General features: G+C 33.6%; 2 protein-coding genes across 4 annotated transcripts in view; both read left to right on the top strand.

Moving 5' to 3' along the window:
• Positions 1–125: 125 nt before the first annotated feature.
• LOC110815298 (DNA polymerase zeta catalytic subunit-like) lies at positions 126–14,673 on the top strand. 3 transcript variants are annotated; one of them, XM_088214861.1, is made up of 8 exons: positions 126–298; positions 10,458–10,507; positions 10,630–10,730; positions 11,448–11,498; positions 12,254–12,486; positions 12,593–12,875; positions 13,008–13,394; positions 14,060–14,673. In XM_088214861.1, the coding sequence occupies exons 1-5, from the start codon at positions 223–225 to the stop codon at positions 12,360–12,362; spliced, it is 387 nt and encodes a 128-aa protein (XP_088070987.1). In that variant the 5' UTR covers positions 126–222; the 3' UTR covers positions 12,363–12,486; positions 12,593–12,875; positions 13,008–13,394; positions 14,060–14,673. The 3 variants fall into 3 exon arrangements, 2 of the variants coding, with proteins under 2 accessions (XP_088070987.1, XP_088070986.1); XM_088214860.1 differs by lacking the exon at positions 126–298 and adding an exon at positions 2,442–9,401; XR_002539807.2 differs by lacking the exons at positions 126–298; positions 10,458–10,507; positions 14,060–14,673 and having other exon boundaries at positions 10,724–10,862; positions 12,376–12,486; positions 13,008–13,678.
• Positions 14,674–15,144: 471 nt separating this feature from the next.
• The window catches only part of LOC110815295 (zinc finger (Ran-binding) family protein), a 30,251-nt gene continuing 19,821 nt past the window's right edge, over positions 15,145–25,574 (top strand). Inside the window, 15 exon segments of the mRNA XM_088214862.1 lie at positions 15,145–15,562; positions 15,633–15,774; positions 16,157–16,239; positions 16,707–16,764; positions 16,907–16,956; positions 17,077–17,310; positions 17,888–17,956; positions 18,855–18,965; positions 19,071–19,242; positions 19,328–19,419; positions 19,514–19,873; positions 20,487–21,987; positions 22,227–22,457; positions 22,526–22,573; positions 22,662–23,008. Of these exon segments, the coding sequence (XP_088070988.1) occupies positions 15,663–15,774; positions 16,157–16,239; positions 16,707–16,764; positions 16,907–16,956; positions 17,077–17,310; positions 17,888–17,956; positions 18,855–18,965; positions 19,071–19,242; positions 19,328–19,419; positions 19,514–19,873; positions 20,487–21,987; positions 22,227–22,457; positions 22,526–22,573; positions 22,662–23,008 (3,468 nt within the window). The 5' untranslated portion in view covers positions 15,145–15,562; positions 15,633–15,662.

The raw sequence follows: 25,574 nt of genomic DNA, 5'->3' as shown, positions 1-25,574 counted from the left end.
AAAAACTCCATAATTTTAGGGTATCACTGTTACCTTTCTTTTTACTGTAACTTTTTTTTTTTTTTTTACAGGTGAATGGACTTGGGAACATTTAGAAATTGACTGGGTGCTCTGTTCAGGATTTGATTAGGGGAAAGAGATGCAATAAATTTGAACCCTCAGAACAGGAGTCTGTCGAGGTAAAAAAGATTTCTTACAGAAACAGAGAAAAAAAACATATGCATGAGAAGATGTTCTTCCATCCCCTTGATTTCAGACCATCATTCGGCAACCATGAAGCTGGGATTTTGCGAAACTGGTACTCGAAAATTATTTATTTATTTATTTTATTTCTCGGAAAAAGAAGAGAGAAAAAAAAAACACTTTTACCCTAAATAATCTTGTTTTATTATTGTTTCCACAATTTTATTTTTTGTCATTCTTACACAATAATTGAACATATATGAATTTCTAAATCTAGACATAACAAAATTAAAAAATAGTACCTTACAATTAAAAAAAATTAACACATTATATTTAAAAACTAAAGATTTTAAGATAAATATTAAAAAATTAAATTACAAGCTACTCAATCATTACAAAAAGTAAAAAAAATTTAAATACAATCAAATCAAACTATATAACACTAAAAGTTGTAATAATCATTGTGTAAATTTTAAGTAAGTAAATTATTTATTACCTTGTATTTTTTTTTTTTAATTATTTGGATTTCAATAGTGTTTTGTTTCAAATATAAAGGCCCGTGAATTTTGTGGGCCTAGCCCAGTTAACCTCAGCAAGGGTAAAACGGTAATTACACACTTGTTTCAAAATCTACGTTGCGCGGAAAGAGAGCGGAGTTTCTCTTCTGTCTAATCTTGCCTATAAAAGCCCTAAGATCTAGGGCGTGGGCGGACTCAGCCTGTATCGTCTCCTTCGCGGAGACTCGGAGGCTGCGTAGTCGGGATTCGGGCGCCAGGAAAATCTAGTTTTCCGAGAAAACAATCATATTTGCAATTTCATTCATCGAGTAAGATACTGCTCTGTGTGTTTGGTTAAGACATTCTTCACCTTCTAACTACTAAAGGAACTATACGACATGGTAGGTGGTCATAAACTGTTGTTCGTTTCAATGAATTGCTTACTGACTGAAGTTTTATGAACCCCCGAATTGAATTGAAGGGAGACTGGAATACTTCAGTCCCTCAAGGATTGATTGCTGACTGAAAATTTACAGAACCCCAAATTGAATTGGACAGAGATCGGAATTATTTATATGCGCACGTAAATTCTCACTTTCTACATACACAACAGATCATTGTTAGATATATAAATAGAGGCTCATGCATATGCTCACATATGTATAACCATAAAAGAGGCATAACATAACTGCATGCTTGTGTTAGTTTGTGTATGTTTTTTTTTTTTTTTTTTTTGTTTTCAGAGTTTTCTGGACAGTGCATGCTTACTAACCCTATAGCTATTTTTACTCTTTCTAGGGAGGTGCAGTTCTTGATAAAAGTTTGCAGCCATATGAATCACATATTCCCTTCATCCCCTAGTTTCTGGTAAAGATGTTGTAATCTTTGGATTAATCAAATGCAACTTAAAGAGTTAAACATGTATGGTATGTTATAATTAGTTCTTCTGAAAATTTGTTATAACGAGTTACCAAACAGTCCCACTGAAGCTTTTTTCGTTCTTTGTCAAGTTCCCTTGCTGGATGTAGTGAATACCGATGCAAAGCACAGAATAAAGAAAAGAATCATAGAAAGGGAAAGAACAAAAGGAATTTAACATGATTCAACAGCTTCCTTACAAGAATGCTCCCAAAATAATAGAATGCTGTAGGCTATTATCTAAAAAAAAATATAAAAAAAGAATGATGTAGCCTAAACAAATTTGTATACGGGCCACTACTGTTCAATTCTTTCTGCATTTATAAAGATTCATTTATATATGTAGAGTTAAGAGTAGTAAAAATATTGTGAATACATAGTAGAGTAATTTACAGATTAAATAAAGTAGTATCTTATATTATTCATGTTTAGGTATTTTATCCTATCAATATATGTCTAACAAGTGCTCGCTTGCTCTTTCCATCGGTGCTTGTTTCTATGAGGAAGACAGGTTTTGGAAGTAGTAGGATCTGAACTAATCAAGTTAAGAGACACTTTAATCTCAAAATCATCATGAGAAAGGTAGTATGGGTTTAAATCAGGACATCCCCAGACTTTTCCTTTCGCTACCCCTTTTTTAAGTGTGCTTAATTATGCTTTAATGGAGTCAGTTGCTGGTATTGAACAGATGACAATTGCTTCACTCCATTAGGACAATTTAATTATTCCTTATTTTCTGTATTCCGTGTTTTTAGGCATCTTGTTCTATTGCTGATAATGGAGCATCTTGCAATGAAAGATTGTTTTTAGGCAAGTTGAAGGAATAAGAGGTAAATGGTGAGTTTTATTTTTTAAATAAAAAAAAACTGATCTATCATCTTTGTTTCTGGTACTTTCTTAATGATCTGTCATTCTTGTGAAATCTTACTGTTTGTATTATGAAATAAAAAACTTAATACATTAATTGGTCTAGTCTATAAATGACTTATTAATGTTTTTCACCGCCTAAGCAAATGTTTATTAATTTTCTAAGCCAAAAGAAAATGGTGCTTATGTTGAAGGTGTTTTAGTTTTAAAATAGAGGTTCCTTGATTTATAGTTTTGAATATAAAATGTTCTTAATATTTTTGTATAAAAACGAGTTTTTTGATTTATGGTGTCAAAATAAAGGTATTTGATCTTTAAAAATTATTGTGCTTTGACACCTAGGCAAATGCTCCAAAAAAAAAACCACTTTAGTCCTTCGGGTTGTTCCCTGTAAATTGTTTGTCGGTCAAGAAATACGGATACTTTGGTTTATGGTTTTACAAGTTCAAGTTTTTTCTTGTTTGGTGTGAAATAATGACTTTTCAATGTCCTATACTGAAAGTATGTTGCTTTTGAAGTTCAGATTGGATCATTTTGTTGTTTGGAGGGAGGTATCACTTGATCCATTATTGCAAAGTAAATTGGTTTTTTTCTTTCAACTTAAATGTATTTTTGCAGCTAAGCAAGTGTTTCTCAATTTCTTGGATCGAAATAAAACCGCTCTGCTTTCTCGAACAACATATATTAATAGTATTTTCTGCCCAAAATAGGAGTTCTTTGGTTTATTGTTTTGAATATAAAAGTTTCACAAGATTTTGGTAGGAAAGACTTGGCTTTTGGTGTCTAATATTGCAAGAATTTGGGTTGGAGTTAAAGTTTAATGTGTTGAAAGCGAAAGTGTCCTGATTTATTATCTTTAGATAAATGCTCTTGTTTTTTCAAAATTAACTATCCATAAAATTTAAGAAGATTTTGTTGATTTCGGTGCTAATAAATCCTCTTTGGTTATTCGAATTGTTCTAAACTAGTAGTTTCTTGGTTCTAAAATAGGCTGTCCTGGTTCATGGTTTTAAAAGCTCAGTTTTCTTTATCTTTTGATATGAAAGAATCTCTTATTGATGACACATAATGAAACTATCTTAATTATGAAAATAAAAATATCTTATTTTATCGTTATAAAAGAGAATTTATTTGTTCAACTTAGATGTATTTCGTCGTTTAAGGAAATGTTCCTTAATTTCTTGGGTAAAAAAAAATGGTGTCCATGTTGAAAATGTTTTAGTATCAAAATAGAGACACCTTGATTCGTAATTTTAAATGTTAAAAGTTCTTAATATTTTGGTATAAAAACGAGTGTTTTGATTTATTATGTGAAAATAAATATACTTGATCTTTTAAAAGTATTTTTTTGGCACCTAGGCAAGTGTGCCTTTTATTTGGTAAGACAAAAAAATACCGCATTGGCCCCTCGGGTTGTCCTCTTTAAATTATTTGTCGGTCGAGAAATATGGGTGCTTTGATTCAATGGTTTTAAAAGTTCAAGTCTTCTCTTGTTTGGTATGAACTAATGGTTCATGGTTATAAATTATTCGGATACTGGAAGTATGTTACTTTCGAAGTTGTGAATGGATCAATTTATTGTTTGGAGGGAGATAGCCCTTGATCTATTATTGTAAAGTAAATTGGTCTTTTCCTTTCAACTTAAATGTATTTTTACAGCTAAGCAAGTGTTCCTCAATTTCTTTGGTCAAAATAAAACTGTTCTAGTTCCTTGGACAGCATATGCTAGCAGTTTTTTCTTCCTAAATTAAGAGTTCTTTGGCTTATTATTTTGAATGTAAAAGTTTCACAAGATTTTTGTTGGAAAGACTTAGCTTTTGGTGTCTTATATTTTCATAACTTTAGTTTGGATTTAAAAGTTTATCCATTTAATGTGTTGAAAACGAAAGTGTCATTATTTATTATCTCAGGATAAATGTTCTTATTTTTTCAAAATTAATGTGTCATGACATTTAAGTAGATTTTGTTGATTCCGGAGCAAATAAATCTTCTTTGGTTATTCGGATTGTCACATACTATAGTTTCTTGGTTCCAAAATAGTGTCTTGGTTCATGGTTTTAAAAGCTCAATTTTTTTTTATCCTTTGATATGAAAGAATCTCCTCTTGATGGTCCATAATGAAATTATCTTAATTATGAAAGTAAATATATCTTATTTCATCATTACAAAAGAGAACTTGTTGGTTCAACTTAGATGTATTTCGTCGTTTAAGGAAATGTTCCTTAATTTCTTAGGCAAAAAAAAATGGTGTCCTTGTTGAAAGTGTTTTAGTCTTAAAACAGAGGCTCTTTGATTCATAATTTTGAATGTTAAAAATTCTTAATATTTTGGCATAGAAGCGAGTATCTTAATTTCTTGTGTCAAAATTAATGTACTTGATCTTTTAAAAATATTATTCCTTAGCACCTAGGCAAATGCTCCTTTTTTTGGCGGGGCAAAAAAACACCATATTGGTCCCTCGAGTTATCCCCTATAAATTATTTGCTGGTCGAGAAATATGGGTGCGTTGGTTCATTGTTTTAAAAGTTTTTCTCTATTCTCGTTTAGTATGAAATAATGATTTTTTAGGGTTCCATACTGAAAATACGTTACTTTCGAAGTTGAAAATGAATCATTTTATTGTTTGGAGGGAGATATCACTTGATCCATTATTCAAAGTAAATTGGTCTCTTCTTTTCAACTTAATTGTATTTTTGTAGTTAAGCAAGTGTTCCTCAATTTTTTGGATCAATATAAAATCACTCTACTTCCTCGGAAAACTTATATTAGCAGGTTTTTCTTTCCAAAATAGGAGTTATTTGGTTTATTATTTTAAATATAAAAGTTTCACAAGATTTTGGTATGTTGGTGTCTTATATTTCCAAAACTTTAGTTTGGAGTTAAAAGTTCATTCATTTAATGTGTTGAAACCAAAAATATAATGATTTTTTATCTCAAGATAAATGTTCTTGTTTTTTCAAAATTAATGTGCCATGACATTTGAACATATTTCGTTGATTCCCTGGCAAACAAATTCTCTTGGTCATTCGAATTGTCCCATACTATGTACTTTCTTGGTTTCCAAATAGGGTGTTCTGGTTCATGGTTTTGAAAGCTAATCTTAGTTTTGAAAATAAAAATATCTTTTTTCATTGTTATAAAAAAGAACTTGTTTGTTCAACTTATATGTATTTCATCGTGTAGGAAATGTTTCTTAATTTCTTGAGCTAAAAGAAAATGGTGTCCATGTTGAAAGTGTTTTAGTCTCAAAATAGATGCATCTTGATTCATTGTTTTGAATGTTAAAAGTTCTTAATATTTTGCTATAAAAGCGAGTGTTTTAATTTATTGTGTCAAAATAAATGTACTTGATCTTTTAAAAATATTGTTCCTTGGCACTTAGGCAAGCCCTCTTTTTGTTTGACGGGGCAAAAAAACACTGTACTGGCCCCTCGGGTTGTCCTTTGTAAATTATTTGTTAGTCGGGAAATATGAGTGTCTTGGTTCAATAGTTTTAAAAGTTCAAGTCTTTTCTCGTTTGGTATGAAATAATGGTTCATGCTCGTAACTTATTTGGGTATTGGAAGTATGTTACTTTCGAAGTTGAGAATGAATCAATTTATTGTTTAGAGGGAGATATCACTTGATCCATTATTGCAAAGTAAATTGGTCTTTTTCTTTCAACTTAAATGTTTTTACAGCTAAGCAAGTGATTCTCAATTTCTTGGGTCGAAAAAAAAATCGCTCGAGTTCCTCGGACAGCATATATTAGCAGTTTTTTCTTCCCAAAATGAGTTCTTTGGATTATTGTTTTGAATATAAAAATTTCACAAGATTTTGGTAGGAAAGGCTTGGCTTTTGGTGTCTTATATTTATAAAACTTTAGTTTGAAGTTAAAAGTTCATCCATTTAATGTATTGAAAGTGAGAGTGTCCTATTATTGTCTCAAGATAAATGTCTTTGTTTTTTCAAAATTTATGTGTCATGACATTTGAGCAGATTTCGTTGATTCTAGAGCCAGTAAATCTTCTTTGGTTATTCGATTAAGCAAATGTTCTTTAATTTCTTGGGCCAAAAGAAAATGGTGTCCTTGTTGAAAGTGTTTTAGTTTTAAAACAGAGACTATTTGATTCATAGTTTTGAATGTTAAAAATTCTCAATATTTTGGCATAGAAGCGAGTGTCTTGATTTATTGTGTCAAAATAAATGTTCTTGATCTTTTAAAAATATTGTTACTTGGCACCTAGGCAAATGCTCTTTTTTTGGCAGGGCAAAAAAAATATCGCATTGATCCCTCGGGTTGTCACCTGTAAATTTTTTGCCTGTCGAGAAATATGGGTGCTTTTGTTCAATGGCTTTAAAAGTTCAAATCTCTTCTCTTTTGGTATGAGATACTGGTTTATGATTGTAAATTATTCGGGTACTGGAAATATGTTACTTTTGAAGTTGAGAATGGATCAATTTATTGTTTGGTGGTAGATATCACTTGATCCATTATTGCAATGTAAATTGGTCTTTTTCTTTCAATTTTAATGTATTTTTGCTGTTAAGCAAGTATTCTTCAATTTTTGGATCAAAATAAAACCGCTCTGGTTCCTCTGACAGCATATATTAGCAGATTTTTTTTTCCAGAATAGGAGTTCTTTGGTTTATTGTTTTAAATAGAAAAATTTGACAAAATCTTGGTAAGAAAGATTTGAATTTTGATGTCTTAAATTTTCAAAACTTTAGTTTGGAGTTAAAGTTCATCCATTTAATGTGTTGAAAGCGAAAGTGACATGATTTATTGTTTCAAGATAAATGTTCTTATTTTTTCAAAATTAATGTGTCATGACATTTAAGTAGATATCGAAGCAAATAAATCCTGTTTGGTCATCGGATGGTCCTATATATTATAGTTTCTTGGTTCTAACATAGGTTGTCTTGGTTCATGGTTTTGGAAGTTCAATTTTCTTTATACTTTGATATGAAAGAATCCCTTCTTGGTGGCCCATAATGAAAGTGATTTAGTCTTCGTTTGCTCAACTTAGATGTATTTCTTCGTTTAAGGAAATGTTCCTTAATTTCTTAGGTCAAAAGAAAATGGTGTCCATGTTGAAAGTGTTTGTCTTAAAATAGAGACTCATTAATTCATGGTTTTAAATGTTAAAAGTTCTTAATATTTTGGCATAAAAGCGAGTATCTTAATTTATTATGTCAAAATAAATGTACTTGATCTTTTAAAAATATTGTTCATTGGCACTTAGGTAAATGCTCCTTTTGGTTGGTGGTCCAAAAAATACCGCATTGTTTCGTCAAGTTGTCTCTTATAAATTATTTGTTGGTCGAAAAATATGGGTGCTTTGGTTCAATGGCTTTAAATGTTTAAATCTCTTTTCATTTGGTATGAAATAATGGTTTATGATTGTAAATTATTCGGATACTAGAAATATGTTACTTTCGAAGTTGAAAATGGATAAATTTATTATTTGGAGGGAGATGTCACTTGATCCATTATTGCAAAGTAAATTGTTTTTTTCCTATCAGATTGAATGTATTTTTCTAGATAAACAAGTGTTTCTCAATTACTTGGGTCGAAATAAAATCACTCTGGTTACTCGGACAGTATAAATTAATAGGTTTTTCTTCCCAAAATATGAGTTTTTTAGTTTATTGTTTTGAATATAAAAATTTCACAAGATTTTGGTAGGAAAGATTTGGCTTTTGGTGTCTTGTATTTTCAAAACTTTAGTTTGGAGTTAAAACTTCATCCATTTAATGTGTTGAAAACGAAAGTGTCATGATTTATTGTTTCAAGATAAATGTCATTGTTTTTTTAAAATTAATGTCTCATGACGTTTAAGCAAATTTCGTTGATTTCGGAGCAAATAAATTCTCTTTGGTCATTCGGATTGTCCAATACTATAGTTTATTGGTTTCAAAATAGGTGGTGCGGGTTCATGGTTTTGGAAGTTCAATTTTCTTTATCCTTTGATATGAAAAAATCTTTTCTTGGTGGCCCATAATGAAACTATCTTAGTTATGAAAGTAAAAATATCTTATTTTGTTCAATTTAAAAGTATTTCGTCATCTAAGAAAATGTTCCTTAATTTCTTATGCCAGAAGAAATTGTATTCTTGTTGAAAGTATTTTAATTTTAAAATAGAGACTTCGTTATTTATAGTTTTTAATGTTAAAATTTTTTAATATTTTAACATAAAAGTGAATGTTTTGATTTATTGAATCAAAATAAATGTACTTAATTTTTTAAAAATATTGTTTTTTGGTACTTAGGCAAATGATCCTTTTGTTTGGTGGGGCAAAAAAATACTGCATTGGTCCATCGAGTTGCCCCCTGCAAATTATTTATCGGTCGAGAAATATAGGTGCATTGGTTCATGATTTGGTATAAAATAATGATTTTTCAGTGTCCCGTACTTGAAGTATGTTATTTTCGAAGTCGAGATTGAATCAATTTATTGTTTGGAGAGATATATCACTTAGTATGAAATTGGTCTCTTCGAATGGTAATTACATTAAACTTAAAGAAAAAGTTTCAAAATCTACGTTGCGTACAAAGAAAGCGGAGTTTCTCTTCTGTTTAATGTGCCTGTAAAAGCCCTAAGATCTAAGGCCTGGGTGGACTCAGCCCATATCGTGTCCTTCATGGAGAGTCGGAGTTTGCATAGTCGGGATTCGATCTACGTGCTTTTCTTTAACAGAAAAACCATAGAGTCTGGCGCCAAGAAAATCTGATTATCCAAAGGATGTTCATGTGCAACAGCTTCTATATTTTTAAAATATTTCTTCCCTCTCTGAGTGTATATGTGTATGTATAGGCAGTTTCGTGAGTATCGAGAGCATGAATGGCGGATTTTCAGCCGAATTCGAACGTTTTCAGCGTTCGGATTGTGTTGATAGATTACCACATGGCCCCTCCTATTCCTGACTTGGATATTTGCTACAGTAGTTTTCAAGGTGAGAACTGAACTCAGGGAACAACATTTGATAACTACTATAGCGCGCTATAGAGTTTCATTTTGATTATTCATCTACTCTTTTTTTCCGGCTGATTTTCTCGGCATCCAAACAGGATCTAGTATTTAGTATTTTTCTTTGAGTACAATTGATCCTGTTGTTATGTCTCTCTTCGTATTAAGTTGCCGAGATTGCAACGGAGCTTAATTGGCGTCGTTTCAGCTTTGGTTAATTTCATAAAATAATACGCTTGGAAATGCGGGCATAGTATTTTTGCCGCAGACACAAAGAAAGATTATTTTTCGTTCTTTCTTTATTAATAAATAATGGGTTTGTTTTTATTACTATACATTTCACCTCGAGTTTTGAAGGTGGTAAGGTGAATGAGGTTCCAGTCATCAGAGTCTATGGTTCAACTCCTGCTGGGTAGAAGACTTGCCTGCATGTTCATCGAGTTAGATTACTTCTCTGATTGTTTGGTTAAAGCATTCTTCGCTTTATAACTACTTAAGGGACTATAAGACATGGTAGATGGTGATAAACTATTGATTATTTGAACTAATTGCTTACTGACTGAAATTTTGTGAACCCTTGAATTGAATTGAAGGGAGACTGGAATGATTCAGGTCCTCACGAACGATTGCTGGCTGAAATTTTACAAAACCCCAAATTGAAATGGTTAGAGATTGGAATTATTCAGTCCCTTCTGTTCCAAGCATCCCTTTAGGAAAAAAAAAAAGTTTGTATGTACATATTTAGTGCATGAACTATTGTGTTTATCTTGTATGGTTGCAAGGTTAGGAGCGATCCATGTTTACTCAGGCCATGTATGTGGTTTTAGTGTTGCTAGTTGCCTCTGTTTTTTAGATGTTCCATGTTCAGATATTTCACTAAATCCACACGAAGAAGGTATAAACAATTTGCTGAATTTGGTGTTTCCTATCTAACTAATCTAAGTAAACCCACAAAAATGTATATGTTTGTTGTGTCTTTTGGAAAAAATAAAATGCTTTACATTTACTTGTTTATTAATTTTTCAGTTATGAATTTGTATAGGTGATGCCTATACACATGCTATATCTCTTGCATTGGAGAAGTCCTTGAAGGTATGCTTGGTTGAATCTGATTGAATTCCGTATTCTAAATTTTGGTTATGTTTTGTTTTTCCTTTTCAGTCTATGAGGCTGATGCCACAGATTTTTTAATTAGTTTTGGTTTGGAGATGCAGCTTAAGGCAATGTTGGATGGATTGAAAAGGCAACATGTACATGGTTGCAGCCTTGTACACACAAAGGGGTTTATGGGTACCATGGATCAGAGGAGCTATTTGTAAAGATATATCTGTGTCCATTTTTTTACTTGTTTTAGTCTTCTGATAATATTTTGAGAGCTTGTTGATCACCTTGACATTGTCTTAGTTACTATCCGCATGATGTTGCTCGTGCTGCTAGTCTTCTTTTGGTATAGTTTTCAGACTATTATTTCATGTCCACTGCTCGTTTTTTTCGTTATATTATAGCTTTTATACACATGGTACCTTTTGTTACTATTTCAAGTTAAACCATAGGAATTATTTTTTTCATCAAGCAAGCATGCTCAATCTCATATGGAGGTTTCATCACACAAGCACATTAGGTCATGAGTTTTTCTCTTGATGATTGGAAGGTTTGGTGTGATATGCAAACATCTGACTTAAGTTACCATTGGAACTATAGAATTTTCGTCTTTTGAACTATTTATATGCACACATAAATTCTCACTTTCTAAGTACATAACAGATTTACTGTTTGATATATAACAGATTTACTATAGAATTTTCATCTTTTGAATTATTTATATGCACACGTAAATTCTCACTTTCTAAGTACGCAACAGATTTACTGTTTGATATATAAATGGAGGCGCATGCATATATTCACATGTGTAAGCATAAAAGAAGCACAAGAAGCATTCTTATAAGGATTTGTGTATGTTTTTTTTCCTGTTTTCAGAGTTTTCTATACAGTGCATGCTTATTAACCCTAAAGCTCTTTTTACTCTTTCTAGGGAGGTGCAGTTCTTGATAAAAGTTTGCAGCCATATGAATCACATTTTCTGGTAAAGATGTTGTAATCTTTGAAGTAATGAAATGCAACTTTTTACATAGTTAAACATTTATGATATGTTATAATTAGTTCTTCTGAAAATTTGTTATAACAAGTTACCAAACAGTCCCACTGAAGCTTTTTGCCTTCTTTGTAATGTTCCCTTGCTAGATGTAGTGAATACCGATGCAATGCACAGAATAAATTAAAGAATCAGAGAAAGGGAAGGAACAAAAGGACTTTAACATGATTCAACAGCATCCTTACAAGAATGCTCCCAAAAAATAGAATGCTGTAGGCTATTATCTCAAGAAAAAAAAAAAAAAAAAGAATGTTGTAGGCTAAACAAAATTGTATATGGGCCACAGCTCAACATTATGCTCTCCTATTGATTCATTCCCAGCTTATGCTTTCTACTATGTTATACCCCTGAGAGTGTTAGAACCAATTCTTGGATAGAGTATAGCTTTGGTGCTATGTTCGTTAACTTTCAAATTGAAAGGGTTCTGTGCCTCTCGATTATTCCGTAAGATCTAGATGAAGACTCAAAATATATAGGTGTTTATTTTTGTACCTTGTAAATGCTGCAGTACAGATGTTAATTTCATGAATGCTTGCCTCTCTTACTGTTTGTTTACCATGTTATGTGCCAATGGCCATTAAATGAGTTGTCTCTGTCATGAAGATGGCAGTAAGACATCTGATTGTTGCAGTTGAAGTATCTCAAAACTGATTTTATGCTATTTGTTCTGGTGTTTCTGCATGGAGCTGCATCTTCGGCTATTTCCTGATAACATCTGTTCATCTTCCTTGCCATGCCTGGCCTGTCTTTTTCTCCGTCAAATTTCAGTTTTCATCTTTCTGTTACCATGTCTGAATCTCTTATGTAGATTGACTACAACTTGTATGGGATGGGTTACATACATCTATCATAGATCAAGTTCCGCCATCCAGTGCCAAATGTTTCCTCTGCACGGAATACGGATTACAAGAGTTTTCAGGTGACCATTATCTCATTTTCTATGATAGATGGTTTAGTACTTGTTGAAAGCATATCCTGGCTTACAATTTTTTTCCGATTGTGTTTAATTTTCAAATTTTCATTAGGCAGATTCAAGTAGTGGTGCAAGTTTTAGTTTTCCAATCTGGATATCTTCTACTAGTCTCAGCGAACTGGATGTGGCATCTTTCTAATGAATTCGCTGCTTTGAAAGATTCACAACTTGACCATGTCAAACGTAAAGTGCTTGTGGACTTGACAGTGATGCTGCTGTTGAAGGTTTGCTTAGCTTCAAAGATATGTTTATGAAGCTTCTTTTGCATGATGATGTCAGTACTAAACTTCCATCATCTGCATTGTCACAGACATTCTTAATCAACAATTTAAAATGTATAACTCCCTCTCACAAACTGGCTCGGATGTAAAAATGGTCCAGTCACTTATTCTAATTTGGGAAGTTTGCCTTTATAAAAACTTGTGATAGCTCTTATTTTTATAACAGATCTTATTTTATTGCTTTAGTGATTTCATCAAATCCATAATTGTTGCCGGAGGAGTATGAAAGAAGTGGAATGCATGAGCCAACTGTACCTCCTGAATCTGGGAAACCACTCCCTGGAGATGTTCTGAAAACTCTATCACTTGATCTTGGATTTGAAAATAAATTTGCAGAATTGTGCAATGAAGCAGAAGAGATTTTAACTTTATCTCAAAGTGATGAGAAACCTGTGCAGTCAATGGCGTCATCTGCTGATGAGGAAAATTTTTCTGCACTTGCTCATGTCAACCCTGACAACATTAATCTGCAAGCTTTACATTGTTCCAGAGAGAAATATACTTAGATCTCTGTCAACACAAGTGCTGCAATGTGAAGATAAAATGGATGGAACACCCTCAGAAGGAAATGATGTATGGCATAAATCATCGTCTCCCACTGAAGTAAAGTAATTTGAAATGATAAAATCATTAGACTATATTGTAAATATTCATCATTTTGCATGCTGTTTCAGTATTAAAATAATTCTCTGAGGGATTTTGTCATTGTTGTTTGGCAAATTTAAGTAGTATTCAGTGAACAGAGGACCTCTAGTTTCTTAGTTCTCCTTACTTTCTCTGTCTCTCTCACATATATTTATTACTCATAATATGTATCTGTCTATACATTTAGTTATATGATACCCGATTAATGTGTATATGGTTTGTGCTACTCTTAAAACTGAATGTGTAGAATTCGTATGGATGGTTGCATCAAAGACTATTTGTTTCTCTAACAATGTGTACTTGTTATATGTTAAATGATATCTGATTCCAATTTGTATATTTGGCTTGTTTTTCCTGTTAAACTGAACACGTATGATTAGCTCCAGGAAATTATGAATGGCTTATTGAGTATTTCAACAATTAAGAAATGCAGAAGATCACTTCCTTTCCTTTGAACTACAAACACTCTTGGTTGTATTCACCATATTCTCCATGTGCTAAGAATTAAGGTTCTAGAAGTAGGATTATCATTTTTTTTTTTCCTTATCTACATTCTTTGTATTTTATTGATTGACGCTGTTGCTATTTGCCAGACTGAAGATATGGAAGCTTTGGAGCTCCTAAAGTGGCTTGCTTCTTCTCAGGCTGCTGAAGTTATAAATTCAGATGGTTGCCTGCAACAACCATTGACAAGGTACTGGAGAAAGCTAACATGGATTATGAGAGTGAATCCCAAAAGGAGTGTCAGGATATCCTTGATTCCGTTGAAGACTCTGTTGATTTTGGGGCTACGAAGGAAAGAGCTTCTAATAATGTTTTTCCTTGCAATCATATCTCCAAGCTTTCAGCTGATGAAAAGATCCCTCAATTGGATGGCTCTGGTGATGATCCTCGCATATCCCCTTCTGCTGGATCAACTGAAGGTTCATTTTAAGTGAACCTAAATAGATACCCCAACAAGCATTGGTTGATCCTAACAAAAGCACCACTAGTGAGGAGAAAACTAGAAAATCTTTACATTCTCTGTCATTTATCATGTCATGGCTGGAAATGGTTTAGGCATATCTTCTAATCCTTTAGGGAAACATGTAGATAAAGATGCTTGTGGTGTAAAGGTTTTAAACAAATTGACCGGGCGCTCGGTTCGGGACCCCGATGAGGCGAAAGAGATGCAATAAATTTGAACCCAGATGATTGTTTCCCTCCATTCCCCTTGATTTCAGATCATCATTCGGCAATCATGAAGAGTTTGATTTTGTGAAACTGGTGCTTGGAGATCCACTGGTTTGGAATTTTCATGCACGACACAGTATCCTTTTAATTTCAGTTTACTAAAGTTAGATAGATTATGTGTTACAATTTATTTATTTTTATTATTTCTCAAAAAGAAAAAAAAAAAAAAGAAGACAGAAAATATTTTTTACCCTAAATAATTTTGTTTTATTATTGTTTCCTCAATTTTATCTTTTGTCATTCCACACATAACTGAACATATACGAATTTCTAAATCTAAACATAACAAAACTTAAAAAATAGTAACTTGCAACTAAAAAAATAAATAAAAAATTATCGAGTTATTTTTAAAAATTCACGATTTTAAGTAAAATAATAAAAAATTAAATTTCAAGGTAATTAGTTGTCACAAAAAAAAATAAAAATTTAAAATACAATAAAATTGTGTAATTTACTTTTTTATCCTGAAATATAATAATCATTATTACATTGTATATATATATTTTTTTAAAGCAAGTAAATTATTTTGTTATTTTGTTATCATTATTTGGATTTCAATAGTGTTTTGTTTCCAATAAAAAGGCCCGTAATTGGGACCAGCCCAGTTATCTTAAGTAAGGGTATAACGGTAATTACAGGAAGCTTGGAGAAAAAGTTTCAGACATCTACAAGAAAGCGGAGTTTCTCTTCTGTCTATCGTGCCTGTAAACGCCCTAAGATCTAGGGCCCGGTGGGGACTCAGCCCATGTTGTCTCCTTCGCGGAGACTCGGAGTTTGCGCAGTCGGGATTTTCGGTCTACGGGCTTTTCTCTAACAGAAAAACCCTAAGGTCTGGCGCCAAGAAAATCTGGTTATACAAAGATGTTCGTGTCCAACACCTTCTTTAGTTTTAAAATATTTCTTCCCTCTCTGAATGTGCGCGCGTATGTTTAGGCAGTTTCGTGAGTATCGAGAGCATCATCAATGGCGGATTTTCAGCCGAATTCGAACATTTTCAGCGTTCGGATTGTGTCTATAGATTTCGACATGGTCCCTCCTATTCCTGATTTGGATATTTGCTACAGTAGTTTTCAAGGTGAGAACTGAGCTCAGGAACGACATTTGATAAGTGCCAAAGCGCTGTAGAGTTTCGTTTTTGTTATTCCTCTACTCTTTCTTTTTCCGCTGATTTTCTCGGGAACCAAACAGGAACTAGTCATTTGTATCTATATGTAGTTTTTTCTTTGGAGTAACAATTGAACTAGTTGTTATGTCGCTCTAAGTATTTAGCTGCAGAGATTGCGACAGAGCTTAATCAGCATCGTTTCAGCTTTGGTTAATTTCATACAATAATATGCTTGGAAATGCGGGCATAGTATTTTTGCCACAGACAAACAGAAAGATTGTTTTTCGTTCTTTTATAAATAAATAAGGGGTTTGTTTTGATTACTATACAATTCATCTGTTGAGTTTTGAAGGTGGGGGAGTGAATGAGGTTCCAGTCATCAGAGTCTATGGTTCAACTCCTGCTGGGCAGAAGACTTGCCTGCACGTTCATCGAGTAAGATTACTGCTCTGATTGTTTGGTTAAAACATTCTTCACCTTATAACTACTTAGGGGACTATATGACATGGTAGATGGTCACAAACTATTGTTTGTTTCAACTAATTGCTTACTGACTGAAATTTTGTGAACCCCCGAATTGAATTGAAGGGAGACAGGAATGATTCAGGTCCTCACGAATGATTGCTTGCTGAAATTTTACAGAGATTGGAATTATTCAGTCCCTTCAGTTCCAAGCATCCATGTATAAAAAAAAGTTTCTTTCTGCATATTTAGTGCATGAACTGTTACGTTTATCTTGTATGGTTGCAAGATTAGGAGGGATCCACGTTTAATCAGGCCATGTATGTGTTTTGAGTGCTGCAAGTTGCCTCTTTTTTTTTTTTTAGTCTAAGTTCTTGATTTTTTAATTTGTTACTCGACTTACCTAAGCTTAGACAAACTTTTCATATTGTCTGTTGCAGGCTTTGCCCTATTTATATGTTCCATGTTCAGATATTTCACTTAATCCACACCAAGAAGGTACAGTATCCTGAATTTGGTGTTTTCTATCTAACTAATCTAAGTAACCCACAAAAATGTATATGTTTTTTATTTCTATTGAAAAATATAAAATGCTTTACATTTACTTGTTTATTAATTTTTCGCTCATGAATTTGCATAGGTGATGCCTATACACATGCTATATCTCTTGCGTTGGAGAAATCCTTGAAGGTATGCTTGGTTGGATCTGATTGAATTCCGTATTCTAAATTTTGGTTGTTTTGTTTATCTTTTTCAGTCTGTGAGGCCGATGCCACAGATTTTTTAATTAGTTCTGGTTTGGAGCTGCAGCTTAAAGGCAATGTTGGATCAAAACGGCAACATGTACATGGTTGCAGCCTTGTACGTGCAAAGAGGTTTTATGGCTACCATGGGTCAGAGGAGCTATTTGTAAAGATATATCTGTATCCATTTTTTTGATTGTTTTAGTCTTCTGATAATATTTTGAGAGCATGTTGTTGATCACCTTGACAATGTCTTAGTTACTATCCACATGATGTTGCTCGTGCTGCCAGTCTTCTTTTGGTATAGTTTTCAGACTATTATTTCATGTCCACTGCTCGTTTCTTTTGTTATATTATAGCTTTTATACACATGGTACCTTTTGTTACTATGATCTTTCACAATTTCGTTTCTAAAAATAATCATATTTAGTGATTAGATTTTTATATTTCAAGTTAAACCATAGGAATTGTTTTTTTCATCAAGCAAGCATGCTCAATCTCATATGGAGGTTTCATCACACAAGCACATTAGGTCATGGGTTTTTCTCTTGATGATTGGAAGGTTTGGTGTGATATCCAAACATCTGACTTAAGTTACCGTTGGAACTATAGAATTTTCGTCTTTTGAATTATTATGCACATGTAAATTCACACTTTCTACATACGTAACAGATTATTGTTAGATATATAAATAGAGGCACATGCATAGACTCACATATGTATAATCATAAAAGTTATTTAAAAAAAAATGTATAACCATAAAAGAGGCATAACATAACTGCATGCTTGTATTAGTTTGTGTATGTTTTTTTATTGTTTTCAGAGTTTTCTGGACAGTGCATGCTTATTAACCCTATAGCTCTTTTTACTCTTTCTAGGGAGGTTCAGTTCTTGATAAAAGTTTGCAGCCATATGAATCACATATTCCCTTCATCCTCCAATTTCTGGTAAAGATGTTGTAATCTTTGAATTAATGAAATGCAATTTTTTAAATAGTTAAACACGTATGGTATGTCATAATTAGTTCTTCTGAAAATTTTATTATAACAAGTTACTAAACAGTCCCGCTAAAGCTTTTTTCCTTTTCTGTCAAGTTCCCTTGCTAGATGTAGTGAATACCGATGCAATGCACAGAAAAAATACAAGAATCAGAGAAAGGGAAAGAACAAAAAGAATTTAACATGATTCAACAGCTTCCTTACAAGAATGCTCCCAAGATAATAGAATGCTGTAGGCTATTATCTCAAAAAAAAAAAAAAAAAGAAAAAAAAGAATGCTGTGGGCTAAAAAAATTGTATATGGGCCACAACTCAACATTATGCTTTCTAGCAAGTTAAATTGATTCATTCATCAACAGCTTATGCTTTCTACTATGTTATACCCTTGAGAGTGTTAGAACCAATTCTTAGGTAGAGGATAGCTTTGGTGCTATATTTGTTAACTTTCAAATTGAAAGGGTTTTGTGCCTCTCGATTACTCCATAAGATCTAAATGTAGACTCAAAACTATATAGGTGTTTATTTTTGTACCTTGTAAATGCTGCAGTACAGATCTTAATTTCACAAATGCTTGCCTCTCTTACTGTTTGCTGACCATGTTATGTGCCAATGGCCATTAAATGAGTTGTCTTCGTCATGAAGATGGCAGTAAGACATCTGATTGTTGCAGTTGAAGTATCTCAAAACTGATCTTATGCTATTATTTATGGTCTTTCTGCATGGAGCTGCAACTTCGGCTATTTCCTGATAACATATGTTCATTTTCCTTGCCATACCTGGCCTGTCTGCTTCTCCATCAAATTTCAGTTTTCATCTGTCTGTTACCATGTCTGAATCTCTTATGTAGATTGACTACAACTTGTATGGAATGGGTTACATACATCTATCCCATATCAAGTTCCGCCATCCAGTGCCAAATGTTTTCTCCCCAAGGAATACAGATTACAAGAGTTTTCAGGTGCCTTTATCTCATTTTCCATGATAAATGATTTAGTACTTGTTCAAAGCATATCGTGGCTTACAATTCTTTTACAATTGTGGTTAATTTTCAAATTTTCATTAGGCAGATTCAAGGACTGGTGCAAGTTTTGACTTTCCAGTCTGGATATCTTCCACTATTCCCAGTGATTGGATGTGGCATCTTTCTAATGAATTTGATGGTTTGAAAGGTTCACAACTTGACCATGTCAAACGTCAGAGTGCTTGTGGACTTGAGGGTGATGCTAATGTTGAAGGTTTGCTTAGCTTCAAAGATATGTTTATGAAGCTTCTTTTGCATGATGATGTCATACTAAACTTCCATCATCTGTATTGTCACAGACATTCTTAATCAACAATTTAAAATGTATAACTCCCTCTCACAAACCGGCTCGGATGTAAAAATGGTCCAGTCACTTATTCCAATTTGGGAGGTTTGCCTTTATACAAATTTGTGATGGCTCTTATTTTTATAACAGATCTTATTTTTCTGCTTTAGTGATTTCATCAAATTCATAATTTCTGCAGGAGGAGTATGAAAGAAGTGGAATGCATGAGCCAACTGTACCTCCTGAATCTGGGAAACCACTCCCTGGAGATGTTCTGAAAACTCTATCACTTGATCTTGGATTTGAAAATAAATTTGCAGAATTGTGCAATGAAGCAGAAGAGATTTTAACTTTATCTCAAAGTGATGAGAAACCTGTGCAGTCAATGGCATCATCTGCTGATGAGGAAAATTTTTCTGCACTTGCTCATGTCAACCCTGACAACACTAATCTGCAAGTTTTACATTGTTCCAGAGAGAAAAATATACTTAGATCTCTGTCAACACAAGGGCTGCAATGTGAAGATAAAATAGATGGAACACTCTCAGAAGGAAAGGATGTATGCCATAAATCATCGTCTGCCACTTTAGTAAAGTCATTTGAAATGATAAAATCATTAGACTATATTGTAAATATTCATCATTTTGCATGCTGTTTCACTGTTAAAACAATTTTCCGAGGGATTTGCACATTATAGTTTGGCAAATTGAAGTAATATTCAGTGAATAGAAGATCTTTAATTTCTTAATTCTCCTCTCTCTCTCTGTCTGTCTCACATATATTTATTACTTAGAATATGTATCTGTAGATACGTATATGTTATGTAGTATCTGATCAATATGTAGAATTCGCAAGGATGGTTGCATGAAAGACAATTTGTACTTGTTATATGTTATATGATATCTGATTCCGATGTATATTTTTTGCTTGTGGTTCCTGTTAAACTGAACGTGTATGATTCGCTCAAGGAAATTATGTCTGGCTTATTGAGTATTTCAACAATTTAGGAATGTAGAAGATCACTTCCTTTGCTTTGAACTACATAACACTCTTGATTGTATTCACCAGATTCTCCATGTGCCTTAATTAAGGTGCTCGGAGTAGGATTGTCAATTTTTTTTTCTATCTACAGTCTTTATATTTTATTGATTGATGCTGTTGCTATTTGCCAGACTGAAGATATGGAAGCTTTAGAGCTCCTAAAGTGGCTTGCTTCTTCTCAGGCTGCTGAAGATATAAATTCAGATGATGAACTTGTTAGAGAAACAATTCTTAGCCCCCTGTTGCCTGCAACAACCATTGACAAGGTACTGGAGAAAGCTAATATGGATTATGAGAGTGAGTCCCAAAAGGAGTGTCAGGATATCCTTGATTCCGTTGAAGACTTTGTTGATTTTGAGGCTACGAAGGAAAGGGCTTCTAATAGTGTTTTCCCTTGCAATCATCTTCAATCTTCAGCTGATGAAAAGATTCCTCAATTGGATGGCTCTGGTGATGATCCTCATATGTCCCCTTCTGCTGGATCAACTGAAGATTCATTGAAGTTAGATACTAAAAGTGAACCTAAAGAGACACCCCAACAAACATTGGTTGATACTAACAAAAGCAACATTAGTAAGGACAAAACTAGAAATTCTTTATGGAGTTCTCTATCATTTATCATGCCTGAAAAGATGGATGATAATTCACATGTTACTTTCATGGCTGGAAATGGTTTAGGCATATGTTCTAATCCTTTAGGGGAACATATAGATACAGATGTTTGTGATGTAAAGGTTTCAAACAAATTGACCGGGTGCTCTGTTCGGGACCTGATGAGGCGAAAGAGATGCAATAAATTTGAATCCCCCGAACAGGAGTCTGTCAAGGTCAAAAAGATTATTGCAGAAAGAGAGAAAAAAACAGATGCCTGTGTTTTTCCAGAAGATGATATGCACGAGAAGATGTCCCTCCATTCTCTTGATTTCAGACCATCATTTAGCAATAGTGAAGCTGGATTTTGTGAAACTGGTGCTAGGAGATCGACTTATTTGGAATTTTCCATGGATGATACAGTATCCTTTCCGTTCAGGAGTGAAAGCACATCACATGTTGGTGCACCCTCATCCACAGTGGAAAAGGAAGCACAATGGACTTCTAATCCCGAGATCAAGCAAGAATCTGCAGTTCCCTTTCATCAATGCGAACCTTATAATAGAAAGGACTCTGACTTTAGATTTAAGCTTGCTGGATCCACAAGATGTGGTGTCTACTGCACCAAATCAGGCTCTTTCTCTGGTGTTGAGCAACTGGAATTTAATACCAAGGATAAACCCTTAATGAAGGAGGGAATGCAGAAACTAGATGCAGTTGGTCCAAGCTGTTTTACACCTTTGATCGTCCATCAGGAAATGCTTGATGAAGATAAATGCTTACAAAATCATGATCAAGAAACCAAAAAGTGCATGGAGTCGGCATATAATGTCTCTGATAACAAACTAAAGGACATAGATACATCAATAGATATGAGGACTTGCAGAGATATGGCAGAAGATGGTTCATGCTTGATTGGCTTGACCTTAAGGAAGAAATCTCCCACTTTGGATCAGAGTTTTTCAGAAAATGAATCATATCTGCTTGCTAACCCTTTCCAAGATTCTCATGTTGGTGGGAAGAATTACAAAGAAACATCAGGTACATGTTTAATTCCTTGATATTACATTCGAGATTTGAAGCTTTTGAATGTAAGAAATTTCATAGGTGGACTGTAATCTGTGGTTTCAATATTTCTTAAAATCCATATCAATTTTAGAAGAGTCTAATATGGTAATTCCATGCTTGAATTCTGCTGTCTTTTAATTCTTTAAGTTTGACAAGATACTGATGCTTGGTAGAGGTTACTGCTGATAGATCTATTATTATTTCCTTTAAAGGGAGATCTTCGGATGAAATTCTTCCATTCTTTGATGAAGACTTGGAAGGATGGAAGGAGGTCCAAAGCAAGTGCCTTGGAAATATCATGTGCGATAATGTCCATCAGGAAGCTGTCATGGGTGTCCCTACTCACTTTCAAAATGATGGCTCTTTTTTATACCTGTTAACTTCTGTATTTTCACCCCCTTCAGCGGATTGTGTATCCACGTGGCTAATGCAACATGCTGAAGGTATCGACTGAATGTATTCATGTTCAAATTTTAGTTATGAGTTCTAAAATTAATTTTTGTATATATAGGTTTTTCTGAACAGGTAAATGCAGCGCCGGAGCCATTGCCTTTGAAAGGTGAAATATCTTGATGCTTTTCTTTTAATAGAGGAAATTTAAGTTTTTTTTCTCTTTTTTTTGGTCAAGCACTTCCAACTGTCTGCAGCCTCTTATGACTGTTTGACTGCTTCACAAGGCCCGTTGTGTGATGATTGTAGCGAGGCTATCATGGAATCTGGTTCTATATCTCATGTGAGGGCTATTAGACCACTGCTTCAGGAAAACAACGTGATTCTCAATGAAGAATCAATTTCTTATTCTACCAAGACAACATCGAAACTGCAGAATGAAAGAGATGTTACAAAGACAAATGCAAATATTGATGGCTTGCAAGATATTTCTCAGATTTCAGGTCCAGATGATAAGTCAAGACCCACTCCTCTTAGTCAAATTGGATTTCGAGATCCTGCTAGTGTTGGTGCTGGTCAACAACTAACATTGTTGAGTATTGAGGTATTGCTAGTAGCACACCTATTGCTTTATTTCTTGCCAGAAATGCAAATATGATTGTTTTGTATATGTGGAGAATGAAGCGTTGTATATTTCATTGAATATAGAGTATATGTATGTAAGTGAATAGTAACAATACAAGGAAACGATATTTATTACAAAAATCGCAAAGATCATGATGTATTACTAATATAGTCTTTATTCTAATGTAACCCTTATGTACATTTCTTAACTTCTCTCAAACTGGTGAATAGATATTATATATTCCCAGCTTGGCAATAATAGTTTGAAATCCGAACTATTCAACCCCCTTAGCTTGTGCATGAACTGAATCTTTAAATTTTCCAAAATTATCTTCAACTATAGGAGCTCACACATCCCTTGGGTCATAACCCTGAATTCTTGCTCTCCATGCCACTAAGTTTCCTCCAAAAAGGTGCAGTTTCCAGATGTGAACCTTCTGTCGATTAATGAACCTGCATAGTCAGTATTTATATATGTTTCAACGAGCAACCCATTGTTTCTCTTGAACATAATTCCCTTGTCTAGATTACCTTTTAAGTAGAGGAGGATCCAATAGGTAGCTTGCAAATAAATTTCTCTAAGCTCGTGCATGAATTGACTCACTATACTAACTGCATATGCAATGTCTAGTCTTGTCTAGGCATTGTTTGATGAATAAGGTGTGATATCTTTGACTCTGTTTGTAGGTTATGGATAGTATCACTATGACAAATCTCTCAAACTATGTCCAAGGAGATTGTTTATGTCTAAGGCGTTTTTTTTAGTTTTCATACCTTATTCTTTTCTCCTCCTTTGGTGAACCCGAGGGGAGGGATCTCAATATAAATTTTTTTGTTCAATTCCCTGTATAAAAAGACATTATTCATATCAAATTGCTGTAACTACCTGTTGAAGTTAGCAACTAAGGGTAGTAGGATATGTACCGTATTCGTCTTTGCAATAGTTGTAAAAGTCTCTTGATAGTCAATCATGTAGGTTTAGGTATATCCTTTTTGCTGGCACTCTTGCCTTGTATGTCTCTACAATTCCATCAGGTTTGTATTTGATAGTAAGCACCCACTTCCACCCAATTGGTCTCTTTCCCTTAGGTAAGTCTACCACTTCCCATGTCTGATTCTTTTCATGTGCCAATATTCAAGCACTCATCATTTTCTGTTCCTCATAGTTTAAAACATTAGAGAATGTTTTAGTGATAGACGACGTATTTAAACTCAAAAAGATTCTTGGGCGACGGTAAACATTTTCCAAAAGAGACAAAATTTGAGATCAGGTAGAGCATATACTTATTGCATTCTCTTTTCTTTTTCCTAAGTACAACAAGCATATTACTATTAGAAGGAAGGTGATTCTCAGTGCTTACATCATCTCCAGTGCCCAGTTCAGATCCTTGAACTTGCTCTGAATCAGAGTCAAAAAATTTCCTTCTCGGATACACCTGAAAAGGCATGGGTCTTGTGCAGGTCTCAATTTAGGCTCATTTTGTAGGACTTGAGTTTTAGGCTCATCTTGTGGACTTTGGTTTTCTGGTGGGATGGTTTTTTTAGAGGGTGTAATGTTAAGGTTCGGGGAGGAATGTCAAAGAACAAGTCCTCCTTATCTTCTATTATAATTTCCCTTTGAAAATAAGGATGATGAGAAAAGGACTCGGTTTCAAGAAAGGTAACACTATTGGATATATAAAACTTAATTGATGGTAACATTTGTATCCGTTTTGTGTTGGAGAGTATTCCACAAAGACACACTTGATTGTCCTAGGTTAAGTTTTCCTCTTTTGAGATTGATGTATGGGAACATAAGTAACATACCTAAAGACATGAGGGATGAAGTTGTTAGTGAATCTGACCTCCCAGACTAGAACTTACATAAAATTACTCTAGATGGTAATCGGTTGATAAGGTAACACAGCTTTCCTCATTACTGTCTGGGTTCATGATTTTGGAACAAGAAAGCACATGTAGTGGCGAATAAGTGACAATATTTTTTTTCCTGCTACTCCATTTAGTTGTGAAGTATAGATACAGGAGGACTATGAATAATTTTTTTTTTTAAAAGAGAAGGATAATGTTTGGTTAAAGTAGTCACAAGCATTATCTATTCAAAAATATTTGATTTTTACTTCAAACTATTGATCATGTTGTGAAATTGAAGAATAATGTGAGTAATATCATATTTGGATTTTAACAAGAAAAACCAGTTTACTCTAGTGCAATCATCGATAAAAGAAATAAGTCATCGACTCTAGAAATATTAAGAATATTTGAGGGTCCTGAAATATCATAATGAACCAAGTTAAAAAGGAAATTGCTTCTTTATTATTGAAGGGGAAAAATGACATGTTTGTGTTTGCCAACCCATATACATCACAATGTGAATTTTCATTATTAGAATCTGAAACAAATAGGGAAACATAACTTTAAGGGTGGAGAAAGAGAGTTTTATTTCAAAAAGAAAAAAGGGTGGAGAATGAGAGATGACCTAACCTTCTGCGATAAAGCGATATCGTGTCAAGAGTGCTGGTGCAAAGAGCCATGTGTGGTGTCTCAAA

Source organism: Carica papaya, chromosome 3, assembly GCF_054855325.1.
Source record: "Carica papaya isolate Zhongbai chromosome 3, ASM5485532v1, whole genome shotgun sequence".
NCBI classification, from domain to species: Eukaryota; Viridiplantae; Streptophyta; class Magnoliopsida; order Brassicales; family Caricaceae; genus Carica; species Carica papaya.
Note: the sequence above shows the minus strand (reverse complement) of the source record. Positions and strands in the feature narration are given on the sequence as shown.

Excerpts from the sequence above, each read along its gene's own strand:
- LOC110815298 (XM_088214860.1), top strand. The coding sequence starts at position 9,290 with ATGGCGGATTTTCAGCCGAATTCGAACGTTTTCAGCGTTCGGATTGTG. Across the intron at positions 10,731-11,447 it reads ATGGATCAGAGGAGCTATTT|GGAGGTGCAGTTCTTGATAA; the intron begins GTAAAGATATAT and ends TACTCTTTCTAG. Across the intron at positions 11,499-12,253 it reads CATATGAATCACATTTTCTG|CTGCATCTTCGGCTATTTCC; the intron begins GTAAAGATGTTG and ends TTCTGCATGGAG.